The sequence below is a fragment of the Solea senegalensis genome, linkage group LG21 (genome assembly GCF_019176455.1).
Source record: "Solea senegalensis isolate Sse05_10M linkage group LG21, IFAPA_SoseM_1, whole genome shotgun sequence".
Taxonomy (NCBI): domain Eukaryota; kingdom Metazoa; phylum Chordata; class Actinopteri; order Pleuronectiformes; family Soleidae; genus Solea; species Solea senegalensis.
The window spans coordinates 3,188,768-3,203,836 of NC_058040.1; the positions used below are offsets into that span (position 1 = coordinate 3,188,768).

At 38.6% G+C, this 15,069-nt stretch overlaps 1 protein-coding gene across 1 annotated transcript; it reads right to left on the reverse strand.

The window, feature by feature from the left end:
* Positions 1–3,778: 3,778 nt before the first annotated feature.
* s100z (S100 calcium binding protein Z) lies at positions 3,779–7,173 on the reverse strand. Its single transcript, XM_044011768.1, has 3 exons — positions 7,088–7,173; positions 6,800–6,985; positions 3,779–4,524 (listed from the first exon to the last, which is right to left on the reverse strand). The coding sequence occupies exons 2-3, from the start codon at positions 6,938–6,940 to the stop codon at positions 4,366–4,368; spliced, it is 300 nt and encodes a 99-aa protein (XP_043867703.1). The 5' UTR covers positions 6,941–6,985; positions 7,088–7,173; the 3' UTR covers positions 3,779–4,365.
* Positions 7,174–15,069: the final 7,896 nt, after the last annotated feature.

Below are 15,069 nucleotides of genomic sequence, written 5' to 3' on the forward strand. Positions count from 1 at the left end.
AAAACACTGTAGTTGTACATGAACACAAGATTTTTTGTTAAACATTTTTAACAGTTAAGTTTTTCATCCTTCTGACTGTACTGCGTTTCCTTTTTTTATTTAATTGTATAGTATTTATTCTATATGCTCAATCGTCTCCAGACATAGTAATCATGACATACAGTGTGTATATATATACATACAGTATAACATTTTAAATGAATCTCAAAATCTTCACCTCCCTCATCATCAGCTGAGGCTGGGAAAAAAAAGACCACTACGACACGAACAATGACGCACACAATGACGCCATAAAGGGCAAGTGTGAGATAAGAGATAAGGGCTCGGGGGCTCGGGGTGAGCTTTGTAGACATCTCTGTCACAGACAACAGCGAGGATGAGTGATGCATACTGTCCTGGAAACAAATCTGGATTCTATCCAACCCACCTTATCAATCACAAAGGGTTGACTCACCCACCTTTGATTCCATAGCCATAAAAAGGTTTACCAATTTTGCACAAAATGAGGGAACGGCAGTTGTGTCTACATTTTTGCCGACCTAGACTTTAAAGTCACGCTGACCGTCGCCATTCTTGTCCCTAACATTTCTTAACTGCCAGTTATTTTCTCCCACACGGACCACGTCTTTATAATAACACAAATTGAGGACGCTTTCAGACGATTGATAGGACTTGTGTTTTCTGCTCAGGACCGGATCCTGCGCTCACAGGAAGTCGACAAACGTGAGACAATCGCGAACAGTTTGTGCAAAAGTGGAGGGCAATCATCGGAATGAGAATAGAAGTATACACGCAATAATCATCAAATGACACTCAGGATTGATTGCAACCTTTTAAAACTGGTACAAAAAAATCCATAATTACTGCATGGCATCTTCCCATGGTAGACTGGGTGATTATCCTGCTCGATTACAGCCAATCACAGACAAATTGCATTGTAACAGTGAGGGCACCATCTGCGCGCATAAAAGCGGGGACACTCGCCACTGTGTGTCATTTCAGTGATTTTCCTCCACGTCATAGACGGAAATGTCACCACATGTGGGAATGCAGGGGTTGTGGGGGTGGGCCAACCTGTGGAGGAACACCCTGACAAAGCTTCAGTCTTCTGGCACATCTGTCCCTCCCAAGGTGAGAGCATTAGCGTTTCTGCCCGGGAGGGGGGGCAGATGACGAGCCTGCCTCTGTGATTGTCCTACGATGCCGGATGCAGGTGGTTCGGGTGCATTCTGGGATTGCCGTGCACCACCGACACGGTCGTTTCACAAAAGCACAGCCCCTCTGACCACCCAGTCATGTCCAGTGAGTGACAGCTGAGTGAGACACACGTTCACATTCACCGTTTTGAAACTAACATTTCTTACGGAAGAGTATTAGGGCCACATGTTTAAAAAAAAAAAAACAGATCTGTGCCGCAGGTGCACAGTAATTGCCATGGTAATACACAACTCCTTATATGGACATCCTAGGGGTGTGTGTTTAAGGGCACATATTCAGGCTTTAAAAATGCAGGTTTTTTTTTGTCTTCTTATGTCTTGTTGAGTCAAAGCTATGATTCATTTTAAATCACATTTTTAGTAGTGATATAGAATATATAGTAGCAATAACTGTGCAAAACTCACAACATAGAGTGTTTTTCTTTTCTTTTTGTTCATAAAAACGAATTCAATCCGATATTAAACATTTCAGTACTTTTTGCTCATGTGTTTATATAGTTGGTGAAAATATATATCTATAAATCTATATTGCACAGTCATATACTGTATGTTTAAACATAGTGATGGAAAAAGCATCACTAGCAGCTGAAGTGCTCAGTTCTAAGGGTTAAAATGGAAAAAAAAATTAAATGATACAGTGGTAAAGAGGATCATCTCTTCACCTCTTATTATTGTCATCATCATCATCAGAGAGCACTGTCTCTCTAGCGCTCACTGAAAATAATCACTCTGCTCTGGACTCTGACATTGTGTTTCATCTGTGACATCATGGTCTGACAATTCCATCATTCTTCATCATCCTAACTGTTGCAGGCAAACAGTACAATATAATTCATTTTTTCTGTACTTCTACAGGAGCAGTATTTTGAACACAGGACTTTTTATATTTTTTGTATTATATTACATGACATCACTGCCGATAAACTGAAGGTCTCCAACCACCCACACCCCCCCCTCCACTTACTGTAACTCTATGTGACCCACTACTTAATATAAAGTTATAATGAGACGTGACCCACAACCTCCTCTGCCTTATTAACACAAGTGGCTGAGAGATAGAAAATAGAGAGAATATAATACCAAATATGTGCAGCACCTTTGGACCTAACTTTTAGGTGAAAGAGAAACTCACATGGCTCTAGGTCAGATAGGAGTTGCACTTGGAGTGTACTCACAAAAAGGAGTGGATGCTAGTATGATTTGAACAGGTGACACTTTATTTTCAGTGTACTACAATTAATTAACAGTGACAGCCGTTGTGCATTTACAAAAATATGTGCCACAAAAGAAAAGAAAAGTAAAGAGTCAATTGAAGTCAAGCTCTACAATTCAATGAAGTTTAGTTTAGGGGAACCAAAAAAAAAAAACAACCTACACAGAAAGTGCAAAGTTGTTAGGTTCTTCATCTGATTTTGTCTCAGATTCTATATGAGATCTCAACATTTCCTCAGTTCTGTGCATGAAATACATTATCAAGCATCAAGGAAATACATATGCACATTAAAAAGAATTATTATGAATTAAAACAATTAATTGTAGCCATAAATGCAAACAATTATTATATAAATTAATAATTACAATACGACTATAATAACAGTACTATTTCAAACTGATACATCATTTAAGAAACCTTTTTAACCTTTATTTTACTTGTATCGTCAATTTTTTGAAAAATGATATATACCACACCTTAATGGCACTATTACCCATTGCAGTGGCTAATAATTCAAAATGAATAATTCAAATGGCATAAAACCTAAATGAAATACATCTTCTCATTGTAAAACATGTATGTTAGTTTTAACGTACCCATTAACATGAGCTAAGCATAATAACAATAAGGAATTAGCAACTTGTGCTAGCGATTAGCATTAGGCTAGCGATTAGCATTAAGATAGCAATCTTTTCTCAAGCATTAAATTACAATATTAAGTGCCCAAAGGTCATGGAAAAACATTGGACACCATCTTATGACATCTATTGAGCAACGTAGATTAACTTTACCAACCAAATAGCACAATATATTATTTTTTTTCCTTCAGAGCAGCCAGTGAAAAGCCGGCTAACAATGTGCTAACTCACCGGAGCTCCATCAAGCATCAATTCTCATGGGGGGTTATCCTCCTCGGCTCACAGATTATCGGGATGAAACCTGGATCTGTCTGTGACTACCGGGGTCTGTCTACATATTTCTGCGGCTATTCGCTAGTGTATGCTTTGTGTGTTTTTAATCGACTCCCTCGTGTCTGCTACTTTCTCCTCCTTTCCGACCGGAAATGCTGTTGCACACAGGTCCAGACTTTACGTGATACCTGACTTAGAGCCGGTGGAAATCAGCTCTTGGGGGAACACTGCCCCCTACAGGGGGTACATTAAGGCTAACATATACAGGTTTAGTAACCCGATTTTTCATGGTGGTTACATATATGCTTGTTAGCTATTATCATATGGTGCTTTACCAGGTACGGTTATTTTGTGTTTCCATTAGCGATAGTACCTAGTACATACACAAGAGGCATGAGCAAGACATCCGACACAAAAATCAATGACACAAAACAGAACAATATTCATCTAGTTTTATTTTTCCATTAGTCTAACTTTGCACCAGCACAAACAGAAGAACAACAGAGACCTGACTGACAGGGGACAAAAGTCTTTTCTGCTAATGGTAGCATCAGAGAGTGACCATCAGGCTGCCTCGAGGGTAAAATACAAGATTGTTAACATTAGATATTTCTAATCTAACATGCGTTGACCGGGACGTCTGCCGGGTCAAAAGATAAGGAAAATAGCAGACACCCCAAAGACATCTGAGATAACAACATTATTTTAAAGGTGACAACCGCTGGAATAACATATGTATAAAAAGAAAATTTGGGATAAAACAAGTTACATCATTCTATTGTAAAAAAAAAAAAAAAGATTATTAACTAAAGCTTGATGTGTGTTCACAAAGTCCTTCTTTAACAGCTCCAGGCTGAAAATTGGGAAAAGCAGTGCCTAAAACAGTCTATGTCTTATTTGTGACCTATACTGTCTGGAATAGTAAAACAACTTATTCAACTGATGAGACATTGTTGTTATTATTTAAACAGTTGAAGGAGATTTACAGTGCTTTTACATTTGTGGGTTTTTGGGCAGATAATTCTTAGTTCTTGCTTTTCTTTTTCTTCTCTTGGAGGAAGTCGTTGCAGGCGACAGTCAGAGCGGCCACCAACACCACAAACTCGTTGAAATCCACCTCGTTGTCTTTGTTAGAGTCCAGGTCGTTCATGATTTTCTCCACCATCCTTGGATCCTTCTGACACTGAAAGGAGAGCAGGAAAGAATATTAATCCAAGGAATGTAGAATAGTGATTTCCCCCCATTGACTCCTCGTCGTATTCCAGTTAGATCAATTCAACAACAGCAAAAAACATTGTTGCATAGGAAATATCTGACACATGTAGAGTGAGCGGATGTTTGTTATTGGATTGACTCAAGGTGAAAGTGTCCATCTGTGTCCAGTGGAGAGCAGAGCGATGTCGATGTTTAATGACCCGTGAGCTGCAGCTGATCACACGCGACATTTACTGCTCTGGTCAAATCCACGGGGTGGAGGAATGAGTCGCGGTCTTACATGTGATCGTTATGTTGTGACACTTTCAATTTTTTTAATTAAAAATCCACTGCAGCAGGGGGTGGTGGCGGCTAATTAAAGCAAATTAATCACCAAAACTGGAAGAATCAAAATAAAGCTCATATGACTTAGATAAATACAAAAAATGATGATGATGCTGCAAAAAAATTAAACTAAAAATAATACTCAAATACTAAAATAGAGATAAGATAAGGTAAGATAAGCACTTAGGAAAATTCAAACCCTTATCTGTAAGTAAGAATAGAAACAAGAATCCAGATTAAATAGGGTGAATAACATATAAATATACACATGAATACTTAATACAATGGCACGTATACATAAAAAAATATAAAGTTGGTGTATGGACAGTTTATTAATGAAATAGATTGGAGACGGGTTTAAGGTGTTTTTTTTTCTTTTTGTCTTAAATGAAAACAAACAAAAAACAAACAGACATTTTGGTTTGTGACGTACTCCTATAGCACCAAATGTTCTTGTTTCTTACGTAAGTCAACATAAACAACACTACGTAATAAACTAAACATGTCTCAATGATTGAAATGGCCATTTATAAGCTAAACGCCACCGTACACTAATCATAAACAATCATTTTACAAGTAGCTTGTGCCCTCCTTCAGTCAGCGAGGCACCTTTTTGAATATTAGCCACTGGTAAATGGTTAAAGGTAAAAAAGGTTTTAAGTGAAAGAAGACTGAGGGAGAATGTCGGCCTCTCTCTCTGGGGCCGCGTCTATTCTCAGAGGTGACTGTAGCCTGTGGGGATGTGATGACATCATGGAGGTGTCTATATTTGGAGGTGATACGGGCCACTGGTGATCATGATGATGATGATGATGATGATGCTGCTAGAACACCTGAGGCTTCCCATCCATATGAGGCAGGACAACGAAAAAACAAACCGAAAAGAATCTTTTAAGGCTTGAGAGGTTTTTAGGCCGACACTTCGGTCTCAATCATGTTGAAACGGCGGCTCGTATACACGTCGCTATCAGACGCGCTCAGGGGGCCCCGGGATTATATTGCAAACACCCTTATCTGTATCTGTCCCCTTCTTTATTTCCCCACAGTGCTGCGGTGTGAGAGCCACCGGCAGTTACACTATCACAGCCGGATAAGAAAAGTGATTTCCTTGAACAAGGTCAGAGAGCTGAGTTATCCTACTTTATATAGATATAGACAGAGAGAGAGAGAAGAAACCTGCATTTTCTCATTGTTTCTTTAAGACAGTGAGCAGGGATTTAATAGCCACTGTTCACTTCTGGTCATTATACATGAACCAATCCGATACGGCGAGATGTAAAGGTCACGCCTAGGTGCTTTCATACATTCCCAGTAATTAAGAGGATGGCTCTTCTGCATGTTTTTCACCACACTTACAGATCTTCTGCTACTAAAGATTTATTTTTAAATAAGACGTGCATTCAATGAAGCTGTGACTCATGTATCAAACCAGTATTTCTTGGAAACAGCTTGATTATATGTTCAGATTACTATTAACTATTAAATATATGCTGTACTATTGACTACGCATACGTTTCGAGCTGAAACAATTACTCGATAAATCGATAATTAATTGATTACTAAATGAAGATGTCAATCGGTTTGAAGCTTTTTTTTCATAATCAATAGATTTCTGATTGTCTCAGAATATTTTCTTCATTTCTTTGCTCCATATAACAAAGAAATCATTCTGGTTCGCGGACAAAACGTTTTCTGACGATTACTCAATTAATCGTGAAAATAATCAACAGATTAATCGATCATGAAAATACTTGTTAGTTGTAGTGCTGCATACGTTAAAGCTTCATTCATTTTAAATCCGTTCTTATGATTTCACCATGTTACATCAGTTTGTTATGATGAGCTCGGCTCCCCCTGAATAAAGGAGATTTTAATCTCAAGGGACTTTCCCGCTTAAGTGAAAATAAAAGGTCAAATACCGTGAGGAAGTCATTGAGCTCGCTGTTCAAAAGCTCCTTTAGCTCGCCCTTGTTGAGCTTCATCGCGTCGCCCTCGTTCCCAGAGTAGTTGTAGAAAACTGAAATCAGTGCGTCCATCGCGCCCTCGAGCTGGCTCGGCATCTTTCCTTGTTTTTCTGAGCTGGGAACAAAAGCTTCTGCCGCTTCCTGAGGAGGGAAAACATTATTTCACGTTTAAAAAAAAAGAAAAGAAAACATTCAACGGACTCAGGTGAAGTGAAGAGTGTAGGAAAGCGGAGGTGTTCTCACCTGGTTAGAGTCCTGTGCGAGTGTGGCGAGAGGCGTCGCGGCACAGCTTGTTTGTTAGGAAATGAGGAGAGGCTAAGTGAGCCTTCCTCTGCATGTGTGCAGATAATTAATTCCACAGGTGAGACGCCCATGGTAACTGTCTTTCTTTCCACGTCTTAATCATTGATGTTAAGTGAAAAACAACACATGTACCAGTATAACCCCACCAGGGGCCCCGTGGGTAATCATCAGGCCCATTGTTTCTATGGCTCCCATCCGTCCCTGTCACCCAGACTTTTTTTTAGGTGGGAAATTATAGCAACTGTGTCATAGTAGTTAATGAGAAGTGGAAACATTACCTGTGATCATTGTGAGGTATTCTGCTCAGGGTTATTAAAGGTTCACAGTTAAAAAAATAAAAAATATTAAATAATAAAAGCATTTTTCTCTACGTAATTGTCATTTTTATTATATATTATTTTCAATGTTAAGATAAGATACCACATTTGCTGCGTTACAGCAGCCAAAACAATATCACAACCAGGTTGAAAATAAGAAAATGGAAATAAGGTAAGGAATCATGCAATAAAAATGGACAGTATTTTGATTATATACTATATACAGTGTTGCACAGGGAATGAGGCAGGTCTGTGGTGTGGGTGTGGTCTAATGACGGTGTTGGTTTGACTGCAGCAACGAGGACAGACCTGAGATACTTCTCAGAGGGTGAGGTGTTGCAATTTTACAATCCATTAGAGTTAATACTATAGATGTAATGAAATAAAAAATAAAAAATAAAATAAACTAGAGATACATTCAAAGTATTAAGACAGGTAACATGACCCATGAAGCATAACATACTGTACATTTTAAACTCCTTATCGTGCATTTTCAGTTATGGCTTTCAGACAGAGGAAAAGATAACTTAAAGTAACACTGAATAACAGTATATTTGCACCCTTTTCTCTGGCTGTCTTATAAAGAAACTGTTCAATTATATACAGTAAGAGTAAAAGAGTAAAGAGTATATGTAAGTTTCTGTTGCTGGTCAGTGGTACAAGACTATGATGCTGTAGATGGAGTCTGAAATATGTTGTTACTCAATGTTCACGATGGCTTTAAGTCCATATAAGTATGGACTAGGTATACTATGTACTACATATACTACGTACTATATATAGATTATAAGATTGTTGTGTCGATTGTTTTCATTTAGCTATACTAGATATTATCTATTATTCTTAATATTACTTTCTCATTCAACATCCTGTCATCATTGCCTTTCTCTTTTTGATTGCTTGTGTAAACGTTAGACTGGTCAATATTCTATGTTAATCTCAGCCTTATGTCACATTCTGTTTGGAATGGAATTGGATATTGCTCTGGCTTTCATTTTATTTTATTTTTTTTAAAAAACCAAATATTTCTGTAGATTTTTTGTTTTATTTATTTATTTATTTGAACCATCCTTCTAAGTCTTTCCCTATTGTCTTTGAGTTTCCTCTATTCAAAGCTTTGTGTTCTGTGCTGTCAAAGCCACAGATGCACAGTCTGATGTTCACATGCACTTCAGATTGTGCAAAAAACTCTAACCTCCAGGTTCCTTTCCTCCCTTTGACCTTGTCATATAAATGGTGCATCAGCGACACTCATCATTTGTCATTTTCTTTCCCTCTCATGTACGTAATCCACCCTCCCCCACCGCCGTGTCCACGCTGACAGTGGAGAACAACACATCCGTTTTTGTTTGTTTTTTTTGAAGACAACACCTGAGGGATGTCAGGCGTCACGTGCGACTGCAACTTTTCCAGCAGCCCCTGCCACTGCCGCAACTTTCCATTTGTCAAGGTGATGAAACTGTTTCCCCTCACAGCCGCTGTACATCACTCAGTGTCTGTCTGTCTTTGCTGGACACTGTGTCAAATACTGTGATGTTTCCAGTCCAAACACTGCCAAGTGATTTTGTATAGAATTTCACGATCATATTCATTCATTCATTCATTCATTCATTCATTCATTGTCTACGTGAGGGTCACTGCAAGCTGGAGCCAATCCCAGCGGACGTAGAGCATAAGGCTGGGTCACACAATGGAAAAGTCATCAGTGTGTCGCAGGGCCAACACAGAGACAAATAACCGTTCACGACCACAGTCATGGACAATTCAGAGCAGTGGTCAACAACTGGTGGCCCTTGGGCCAAAACTGGCTCGCCTGCATTAATATCCGGCCCAGTAGATTAATTAAAAAAATCTTATTAAAATTTTTTTATTGATGATTTATATAATTTGGTCATGTTTACAAGGGTACAAGGCCTTTAAAAAAAGAAAATCCAACGTATCCCTTTAATTTTCCTTGTTTTGTAAAATGATACAGAAAAAAATGGTTTTGTGTCATAAAGATATGATGTTTTCGCCCACTATTCAATTGCTTATATATATGTATATATATATATACATGTATATATATACATATATATATATATATGTATATATATACATATATATATAGTCCAAAAAGGACATAGGCCCTTTTTTTATATATATATATATATATATATGTATATATATATATATATATATATATATATAAAAAAAGGGCCTATGTCCCTCTTTTGGACTGGGTCACATACTGGTTCCACTCTCGCTGAGACAGTTTGCTTTACAGAGAAGAGTCCGGCACCTGCTGATGAGCTCTGACATGATGACTCCTGTTCCTGAAGGTGTTTTCTTCTCACACCTTCAGTGCTGTTGACACACACAAACACACACACACACACACTGTCACAAACCCTTGAGCGGCAAAAAAGCAGGAACAGGAACACGTCTATGAGGACGCTTTCACACGTCTACTCCTCAGAAATGTGCTGGCGAAACGGCCTTTCAGTCAGAATGTCACGTCACAGCCTTGTCCCCCTTCAGTTCAAGTGTCGCTCTTTGCTTTATGACACAGTTCTTTCACATACTGTATGTACCTGAAGGAACGTGATATTCTTTGAATCTACGCGACGTGCGGTATTTACAGATTGGCGATCAATCTTCCATGTTCTCGCTTGGTGCTTCACAAAAGGCATCGATACTTTTTTTTTACGTGAACACTTCAGATTATTTCCACAGTGAATTCCCTGTGAGTAACTACAACGTAAAGTGTGTAAGAGCTTTTGTAACACTTCATGTTCATCATATGAGTCACTGACACGTTGTCAGTGCTGTGTGAGAAAACCACTCAGTGACATTGTTGTTAACGCCGCTAGGTCGCTCTAATATGGCCAGTTAGTCTAAATTGTCATTACATTTATTCATGTTATTCGTAATAATTGTGCATCCATGCAAAGCCACACTGTAGAGCACAATATACAAATTTAAACTACGTTATATTGTGTTTTCTATCATTCTTATACATTAAATACATTCATAAGTTGTTCCCGGCTACACTACAGTACATTTATAAAACACGTAGTGGTTATAAATGGTAAATGTTGTGAAGCTAAGATTAAAGATAAGTAAAGTGAAAGTGTTTGGTGCGAGTTGTCGGCCTCACTGTGCTCACACTGTGTGTCATGGTGAGTGTGAAACAGCCATGGGAGGATTTCTCACTATCAGGGATGAGCAGTACTTCTGATACATGTATTTTAAAATATGGATACGTCAAATAGACTTTGTAATTAAAGTATTTTGTTGAGAATTAACACTGCAAAAAATACTCTATTGGAAACAAATGTGACAACTTGTTTAATTTAGACATTGAAGGGACAATCATTGATCTTCTAGACTTTTAATTTGCACAGTTCTTAGCTCATGGTCACTTCCTGCCTCCAAGTTAAAACTAGAGCATATTGATCATGTCATAATTGCTGGATTTGAAGTAACTATTTTTAATTACATTAAAAGAGGTTGCTCACACACCAATGACAGTTTCAGCTGTGGATTCAATTATGCAACTGTGATGAATCACAGATCACTGGATTATCCGACTACACTTGTCTTTGGAGCGTAAATAAACTTTTATCTGGGCAAAAGAGTTATACGAGGATGTCTCGCACAATAGGGTCTGCATATTTAATCTGTTGACTCATTATAGGACATGTCTGTTGCTTTCAGATATTATCCTCCAGTCAGCCAGTGCACAAGTGAGGGGATAGATGAAGAAGGATAAAAGAGAAGAAAGGTTCCCTCAAAAATCTTATTTATTCTCTATTTTCCTTGGCATCATCGCTCTTTTGATTCTCTAAATGTTAGGCCTGCTTCCACGACTGCGACAGAAGCTAAAGCGGATCCATTAACTATCTTGATCTGGCTCCCGGCACAACCACAAGCAGAAGCAGGCCCCCGGTCTGTGCAGTGTTTCGTGGACACCATGTGGCAGCAGAGCGCAGAGGATAAGCTCACACACACACACACACACACACACACATACACGCCCACACACAGGCTCTGAGGTGAACCAAGGAGTCTCACACCTTGTCATCGCCCAGACACACTTCCCGTGATGTGGTGGGCTCCTCTTCCCCGGTTATTTTAGCAACACACACACACACACACACACACACACACAAGTGAGTCAAGTGCTAACACGAGTCAAAGTGTGGTTTGTTAGTGCCCGCATCCACCCAAACAGCTCCATACTGAGGCGGTGAAGCAGCTCCTTCTTATCATTTCTGACAACGTGCCATCAGTGGTTTTTGTGTTTCCTTGCGAGGACCGTGATGAGACATCCACGGGGGAAGATCCTCTGCCTTGAGCTAATAGTTATTTTAATGTTTTCAATAACTGCCAGAATAACTAACTAATTAACTTCCAAGCTATGAATCGGTTTTATGCAGTTAATTCCTCTCTGATTTCTTCAAATTCTGGTGCAAATCTTTATGGTTCTGCTCTTGGATGTCTCTGAAATACTGAAATACTGTTTCGTTTGGCTATTTTTAGCTCACTTTCCATCCCCTGTCGCTCCTTTCTCTCGCTGTAATCCGTGCCACTGTTGAAATGCATTCTTTATTTTCCTCAGCGTCAGCAATGTTGGACCCAAGAGCAGCACAACTCACGGGAGAGTGCAAGTGAAAATACTAATTAATTAGTGTAACAAAGGCGCAGGAGACACATGGCAGACACAAGCAAAAAAAAAAGAAGAAAAGAAAGAAAGGGCACGAGGGTAAAATAATCCAAAAATCACAGTCGGAACAAAATCAACAAACAAGACAATCTGGCGCAGTGAGAGAGAGAGAGGAAAAAAATGAAGTAATAAAACTATAAAAAGGTGTAAATGTTACAGCACAAGTGAATCAACGTATGAGGGAAATAAAACAGGAAATCACAAAATATGACACCAATAAATACCTCAAATTCCAACTAAATCAAAGCATGAGAAGTAAATAAAAGGTCAAGGTTGAGAGTCACGACAGAGGCTTTGCAAAGTTAATAAGTTGCAGTGTTGGGTTGATAAGAGAAAAGCCAAGTTTCTAAGGTTAAGGGGTTTTTTGTTTGTCTTTTTTCACGCATGCTGTGACCTGGACATGGGTGTGTCAGTCACTCTTCACACATTACAGGCCTCACAAGTCTTCAAGTAATAACAATGACAGGTAGGGAGTTACTACTTGAAGTAACACATTATGACGTATTCATAATTCAAACTAAATGTCTACAGTGAATTGAATAAAAACATAATAAAGAAAGATAATTTAAAAAAAAAGCCCACGTGTCACTGTCTGCTCACATATTTGAACGCATTTTCACATGAAATACACGGTGAAACCAGTTTGCTGTGTTAGCAGTTGAAACAAACGCCTCCTCTATAGTGTTTGTACAAGACCAACAGTCCAGATCTACACAGGACAAAGTTTCATCAGCTGTCGTGTTGACACAAAACTCCATTCACGTAACGCAACATTGCCAAACTGCTTGCCATACATCACTCATGTGCGCTCTCTCACAGCTTTAGAAGAACAAATCATTGTTAGCGGCTCAAACACTGACAGAGTTCCCTGCTTTCATCATTTTCTTCGTGTGCATCTTTGGTGAAAACCTGAGTTTTATTGCCCTCTATTGGCGGATCAGAGGAATCACAGAGTGTCCTGCTCATTCCTGTTCACTGTGAACCTTGAAACTCCACTTACAGGTTTTCCACTGCATTTCCACTTTGTCACACCAGCTATTGTATCCCAAAAGTCTGAATGGCACTTACACCTTAGATCAGGGGTGTCAAACATACGGCCCGGGGGCCAGAACCGGCCCGCCAGAGGGTCAAATCCGGCCCACAGGATGAATTTGTTAAAATTTCACACTACAATTACAATCTAAACGTAATGTGAAATGCAATATTTTTCAGATACCTGTGACTAAATGTTTGTGCCTTTATAGATCCAGTGTGATGTGTAAATAGTAGATTTAGGCATGATATTGAAATTGCACTTATATTTCTCAAGAAATGTCATGTTTTGTAAAAATGAAGTTCTTGTTGGTCATAGGTTATTATGCTATTATTTGACTGGTCCAGCCCACTTGAGATCAAATTGTGCTGTATGTGGCCCCTGAACAAAAATGAGTTTACCCCATGCTATGATATAAGACATTCATCTTAAATGATCAAATTTAGCAACATATACTGGTGAGGTTGCAAGAGGACCTTCAGTCAGAGGTGGAAAACAATGAATTACATTTTACATACATACTTTTAAATGCGATTGATGAGGACAGGTGAATTTGGTGCTAATTAAGGTGCCTGAGTGAGCGAGAAAGTTAAAGCACTGTGACCTTTGACCCATGCTGACTGATACATTATGTGTTTACATATTTTATTTTGCCAGCACTTTAATTTGTAAAGTTTTGCCTTTAATTAAAAACAATTCACGTGACATTTATATAACCTTGTCCTTTTTGCGCGACACAAAAAAGAACCCCAACCTTGTTAAAAACCTAATAAGCTTAAGGGTAAATTTTTAACTAGCTACTTTTTTTTTTACTTCTCTGTAGATGCCTGCTCACAATACTAACATAAAATAAATAAACAATTCATACAATCAGGTGATTGTATACATGTAAAATGCCATGTTTATGCTTTAATATCTGCCAAATCAATATAGTTTCACCTACATCTTACACACTGGATCTTTAACATTAGCAATGGAAATATAAGGTAAACAAGACGAACAAAAGGTTTTTAAAAACATATCATTAAAATTATTTAAAAAAAATAGTGAAAAAGCTTTAGATGTCACAGTCAGTGCAGTAATTCTATATCATGGCTTCTTGGTGCAGTATGTTTTCTGTTGTTGGGCAGCAGAGATGATGATGGGGAGATTTGTGTTACAGAGTCAGGTCTGATAGTTTTGCTTGACAGTAGCATACAAATGATGTGACATTGTTTCTGTTCACTAAGACAGAATGTTTTTTTTAAAAAAAATCAACAACACAAATCCCCAAAAGTGACTCACTGCAGCTTTAACTTTCACCTAAAGACACAGTAAGTTAAACAGAGGCCGTTAGTTTTGCTTAGTTTTCTACATTTCACGTGTAAAAACGATTACACCCTTAAAATCAAAAGGACTCTAGTTCGGAACCTCTGAAACAATGTGTTGCATGATGATTATTAAAACCTCAGTTAGTCACAGAATCATTGAGTCACACCATGGAAACAAGGCCAGTTTTCACAAATGAACTCTTTTCTATTAACAAACTCAAACTGAGCAATAAGCAAAAACAACAACAGTCGGAAAGGAAGTGCTTTTGAATTCAGTGTCCCATATTTGACAGCTCGCGTATGATTAATTACTCTTTTGGGCTTGTGTGTATGTGTGGAGGGGAGGAATCAGAGAGGCTGATTACTATCACGTATTTTATTTCTGTTAATGCTCTTTATTTTGTTGATATTCACAAATACAAGACGGAAGCATTCGCTCCACGATTTGGGACAAAAATGAGCGCTGCTGTGGCCTGGTTCCTGAGTCCTGGCTCTGGTCCTTGTACCATGAAAAAGAGCCCTTTTTACAGAGCGCCGGCTTTTGAAATTCAGGG